Genomic DNA, 6,000 nt, shown 5'->3' on the forward strand with positions numbered 1-6,000 from the left:
AAATGTTCTGACCCACTCCAACAGGGACTTGGATCAATACAATAATGATGATGATGATGTTTATCAATTTATCAAGTTTTTTGTACGACAATTTCATCAGTTTGTTCTTGTCAAATCATCTGATTAAAACAAGTCAGTGAATCCTGGAACCTGTGACTCTTGCTGTGATTTGTGAGTCAGTTCTGTTAAATGCTGTTCTTTATTTGGAAACTACAGATAAACCAATATTTAAACTTCTGGAAGATTCTCAGTCTCTCAGATCATGGTCCATCTAAAGCTGCTGTTCAGTGAAAACTGGACTCGTTTGAAGTTCATGAAGATGTTTCACGTCTCATCTGAAAGTCTTCATCAGTTCTAACTGATGCTCTTACTGATCAGTTCAACAACTTCAAGCTGCTTCAGTTGTCAGTGAAGAGCAGCTTTGGACTAAACCAACTGATAGTGTAATATTTAAAGATCAAATGAAGAAACTACATTAACTTGCTATTATATGTTTGTGCTATTTAATTTTTGCTAAAGTGCTAAACAAAGATTTGTTGAAACTAAAACTGGAGCAGATCTAATAAAAAGCCTCCGACTCTTGTTTCAATTCATCGTTTGAATCATTGAACACTGATGTTGAAGTTTGTTCATTAAACTAAAGTCACAGTTTCCTGTTTGAAACCTTTTATCTTTATTACTGAAACCTGTCTGCTGCCATGGTTCAGCAGTGATGCCTGTCTGTTGCCATGGTGACTGAGCTCAGAGGGGGAAGTGAAACCCTGAAGACCAGTTTGATCTAGTCTGATGAAGACCAGCAGAACCACCAGCCTCCTCTGCTGCCACCAACAGGGTGGAGTTTCTTTTTTCTTTGTATCAACTTTCTTCATATTGTCTCTGTCTCCTCCTCCAGTGGGTCGAGTCCAGCCCACCCTGACGGTGCTGCCCCCCTCGAGTGAGGAGCTGGATCAGGGGAAGGCCACGATCATGTGCCTGGCCAACAAGGGGTACCCCTCAGACTGGACTCTGTCCTGGAAGGTGGACAGATGCTACAGCTGGAGCAGCACCCTGAGGATCCCTGCAGACCAGTGGACCAAGGTGGACTCTGTGACTTGTGAGGCCTCCCAGGGCTCCCAGAGTCCAGTCACAGAGTCTCTGAGGAGAGACCAGTGTTCCCAGACCTGAGCTGACTCACTGGGACTCTGCTCCTGGTTTTCCTCTGATCCTGTTCTCACTCTTTGACTCTGAGTCTTTTTCATTTTCTCTTTTTCTATCTGATTTAATCACACCAGTTTTTATGTCATGTTGATAATTTCAGTGTTTCCACTCAATAAAAATCTGATCATCAAATAAATTCTGTTTCCAGTTGTAGTTTTTGTTTCATCAACAGATGATTCTGAAACTTTGTGGATGACATTAACACAGTTTGATCAAACTTTTCTTGTGGTTATTGGGAACGTGTTTGATTCATTGTGACATTTCCAACACATCAGTCAGTTCAACCTGAAGTGGTTTTCTACATATTGGAACTAGTTCAGAGTCCACATGGACTGAAACCTCTGCTCCTTCACTCTGAAGTCTGCACATTAATCCTCTGTAGGTTGTTCATCACATGGAAATTATAACTGTGTTTGATCCAAAGTTCAGAAATATAAAGTCAGACATCATCTACATAAATGTTCACGTGACTTCATTTCTACATGTTACTGAGTCTTTGTTCACAGTAAAAGAACATTTTCTGTAGTTTCTGAGATTTTCTGAATCTTGGAACAAACTTTCTCTGATTCAACAGAAACTCTGATCACAACATAAAGTCAAAGAACATTGTTCCACTTTTCCTGTCAAAGCTCCGAGATCGGAGCTGCTGTGTAAAAACCAGGCAGCCATGATGTGTCACATGTCAGAGAGAAGTTTGTGTTTGGACTGAAAAGACTGGACGGTGTTAGTTTGAGAGGGTGGAGGAGGAACAGCTGGATGTTTGGGAAGACGAAGGTCAGGAAGGAAACATCTATCAGTAAGCTAAAGAAAGTCGCTGAGAGAACAGTGGACTAAATACAGCTCTACTGTAGATTCAGTGTTTAACTTTTAAATAATTAAAAGTTTCATTCCAGATGGACAGTGTTAGTGTTTGTGGTCTTTTTTAAATGATAGTTTAGATCTGTTTTTTTTTTTCTGTTAAATTTTTTGAGTCATTTAAAATTTATTTGATTCAACAACAATCTTTACTCAAACTATAGGCCAATAAAATATTTAGATAATTTCATTAAAATTGTAATATATAAAATATTATGTGTAAAAAAAGATTTAGATTATTTTATAGCCCTTAAGTTATTTTTCAAACGTCCAGTGTTTCAGTTTCTGAGCAGCTGTTGATTCAGATCAGTTCCTCTTCAGCTGAGGGAGGTTTTTGTACGACGTTATTTCACTGTGTGAACGGAGTGCTGTAACCCTGCTGACAGTAATAAACTCCTGAATCTTCAGCCTGAACTCTACTGATGGTCAAAGTGTAGTCAGGATCAGATCCAATTCCACTGAAACGATCAGAAACTCCAGACTGACGAGTTGAAGCGTATCTAACAAGGAGTTTAGGAGCTTCTCCAGGTTTCTGAAGGTACCAGTGCAGGTAGTTACTAACACTTGCACTGGTTTTACATTTGATAGACACAGTCTGACCTAGAACTACAGACTGTCCAGGAGACTGAGTCAGGACGATGTCTCCTGATGAACCTGGAAACCATGAAACAGAGGAGAAGGGTTATTGAGACAAATCCAGTTTGGACAAAGATGATCAACATCCAAACAGAAGAGGATCATTAGTTTAACATGGACAAGAGATGGAAGAAGGTCAATGCTGCTGGTTCCACTGGTTCTCCGTCATAGCAGAACATCATTGTGGTGAACCTGGTTCCATCCTGAAGCCCAGTTTTCACAAGAGAGTCTCACCCTGAACAAGGAGCCCCAGGGTGGCCAGCAGTAGAGTCAGAGACATCATCACTGTGCTGCCGCTGTGTCAGTGTCTCTGAAAGACCTGGACAGACACTGATCAACACTGGTCTCTTAACAGCTGGGAGCAGAGAGGCAGGACACATATGCAAACACACACAGTCAGTCAACTGGAGCTGTCAGCAACACATCAGCAGGTTTCTCATCACTGCTGAAAACTCTGGTCGTCATATTTACATCTTTAAATGTAAAGAATATTCAGTAGTTTGGTACCAAACTAACTCAGGGATTAATGGACATCAGAATCTTTTCACTGTAATTAAAAAGTTCATGTAGTAAAACTTATGACAAGTAAAGTTAGTAAACAACTTCAAAACCTTTAAACACAAGTTTCCTTTCAGATCTAGATCTTCTGATCTAACAACATGATCATTTTCAGCAGACTTAGTTTGACGTTTGATGTTTGAGAAAACATGTTCCTGTATTTGTTTTAGTACCGTCAATAAATGAATATGTACAAATAGTTTTAACTAGATCATTCATCTTTGCTTTTTAAGGATTCAAATACTAAAGTTCCTTTAATTAGAAGTCTTATTTCAAAATAGATTAAATTTATTGTTTTCCTCAAAAATCTTAAAACACCCCATAATCTCAAAGAGGTTTGTTTGAAATCTTTTCAAATTAATTAAAAATAAGCAAACGAAAAAATTACAAATACATTAGTCCTTACAGACTTTGCCATGACACTCAAACTTGAGCTCTGGTGAATCCTGTTGTCATGATTCCAGCTCCTCCTGCCTCTCTGCCCCTGATTTCCTGGTTTGGCTTGTTCCTTGTTTCCTTTCTCTCCTCTGTCAGGTGACCTGTTGATTGAACATTGTCTGCACCTGTGTCTCTCCTGTCCTTTTATTAGCAGGTCTGTCAGTCTCCTGTTTGCCAGATAGTCTCACATCAACCTGAGTGCAAAACTATCCAGCATTTATCTTTGGACTGATTATCTGATACGAACCCTGCCTGACCTGAAACCTGTCTCTGCCTTGGACCTCGCTGTATATGACCTCGGACCGTCCCCTCTACTCTGCTCTTGGATCTGTCCTACCTATGACCTATTGGAACAGCCTTTTCTGTGTCTAACCCATGACAGTCAACTGAATTGTTGGTGTTTCTGTGTTGACTTGGCACACTCCTATAACCAGCCATTAGACTTTTGCTTTGTGTCCCAGGAGATTCTGTTTCTGTCCGTTTCTCTCAGCTCCATGTGCTCACCAATCTGCACCGGCCATCTTGGACATTGGTCATTCACCTTTTGCCTTTACACCACTCCCGGATCATCATCTCGCCATCTCCTCACTTCCCAGTTCTCCTCGCTGCTCTCACTCATTGGTCATCTACTCTTCTTTATTACATCAGTATTCTACTGTGTGACTTTTAACCCTGTCTCCTCTCATAGACCTCCACCCACATCCGAAGTCACTCCTCTTCAGCTGTGATGTCACTGGACCTCCTCACAGTGATTGTATTCTCTTTTTTATAATAAACTCTTAACTCATTCTGTCTTTTGTTATCTCTGGTTATGGAGTCTGAACCCCAACGCTGTGACACCTGATAAGCATGGTGGTGGCAGAATCATACTTTGGGGATGTTTTTAAGCAGCAGGAACTGGAAGACTACTTAGGCTTGAGGGGAAAATTGAATGCAGCAATGTACAGAGGTATCCTTGATGAAAATCTGTTCCAGAGTGCTCTGGACCTCAGACATTGAACATCTCTGGAGAAATCAGAACATGGCTGTGCAATGATACTCCCCATCAAACCAGATGGAACCTGAGGCACTGCAAATATGAATGGGGAAACTGCCTGGGAGTGGGCTCCAAGCTTGTAGTATCATACCCAAAAAGACTGGAGGTTGTTGGTCTTTTTTAATGATATAATAAATATTGGCTAAAAAAAACACAAAAAATTATATATTATATATTAAATGTTACATTGTGTGTACAGTACAGTATGTTTACTGACACATGATAGTGATTTAATGTGTTTTTTAAGTTCAAAGTGAGAAATAGTTTATATACAGTACATGTACTGGTAGTGTGTGTGTGTGTGTGTGTGTGTGTGTGTGTGTGTGTGTGTGTGTGTGTGTGTCCTCAGTGAACTGTATCAGTAGCTTCCAGCTGCAGCAGTCAGTTCAGTTTCTGTTCAGTCTGACTGAGGGAGGTTTTTGTACGACCACTTTTCACTGTGTGAACACATACTGACTGTTGATGTTATGAAAACTCTGACAGTAATAAACTGCTGCATCTTCAGTCTGGACTCCACTGATGGTCAGAGTGAAGTCAGAGTTTGATCCACTGCCTGAAAAACGACCCGGAATCCCTGATTGTCGATTGTTAGCCCAGTAAATGAGGAGTTTAGGAGTTTCTCCATCTTTCTGTTGGTACCAGGCTAAATAGTTCCCATTATAAACATCCTGACTGGTTCTACAGTTGATGCTGACGGTTCCTCCCAGATCAGTTCTCTCTGCTCCAGGCTGAGTCACTGTGACCTGACCTCTGGACTCTGAGGATACAGAGACAACAACATAAAGCAGCAGCATCATGGTTTTGTGGGCTTCATTTCAGAGGGACACATGTTGATAGAGGAGAGGAGTTGGATTCTCTGGACTTTACCTGTGAAGCAGCAGCAGAGGAGAGTCCAGATGAGGACGGAGATCAGAGTCATGTTTTGGATGAGGAGGATTTCTGTGTCTTCTGTTGTCATGAAGGACAGCTGTCAGTCATCCAGGGTTCAAGTCTCAGGACTATAAACTCTCCCAGAGCACTGGAGCATGGTGCTGCTGATGCAAAGTGCCTCTCTATGACTCATTATCTTTCATATTTGCATCTTTAAATTTTTTGAATATTCAGATGTTTGAACTTAAACCAATTCCTCATTGGTGATATCACTATGATGAAGGTTTGAGATGTTTTTAACATGTGGTGATGCTTAAGGTGAGGATCTCAGATACATGTGGAGTAACATCTATGAGCACTAATGTGATTTGTCTGAATGTTTTCTTCAATTAATGTTGAATTGTAGGAAA

The 6,000-nt window shown here is 40.6% G+C and overlaps 3 gene segments (V, D, J or C); 1 reads left to right on the top strand and 2 right to left on the bottom strand.

Moving 5' to 3' along the window:
* Positions 1 to 728: 728 nt before the first annotated feature.
* On the top strand, positions 729 to 1,164 carry LOC113153588. The segment is given in 2 exon segments: positions 729 to 771; positions 893 to 1,164. Coding segments are annotated over 2 exon segments (315 nt in total).
* A 1,222-nt stretch (positions 1,165 to 2,386) lies between these two features.
* On the bottom strand, positions 2,387 to 3,105 carry LOC113155270. The segment is given in 2 exon segments: positions 2,387 to 2,706; positions 2,923 to 3,105. Coding segments are annotated over 2 exon segments (354 nt in total).
* Positions 3,106 to 5,154: 2,049 nt separating this feature from the next.
* Positions 5,155 to 5,640, bottom strand: LOC113153589. The segment is given in 2 exon segments: positions 5,155 to 5,477; positions 5,588 to 5,640. Coding segments are annotated over 2 exon segments (375 nt in total).
* Between the last annotated feature and the right edge of the window lie 360 nt (positions 5,641 to 6,000).

Source organism: Anabas testudineus, chromosome 11, assembly GCF_900324465.2.
Source record: "Anabas testudineus chromosome 11, fAnaTes1.2, whole genome shotgun sequence".
In the NCBI taxonomy this organism is placed as follows: Eukaryota; Metazoa; Chordata; class Actinopteri; order Anabantiformes; family Anabantidae; genus Anabas; species Anabas testudineus.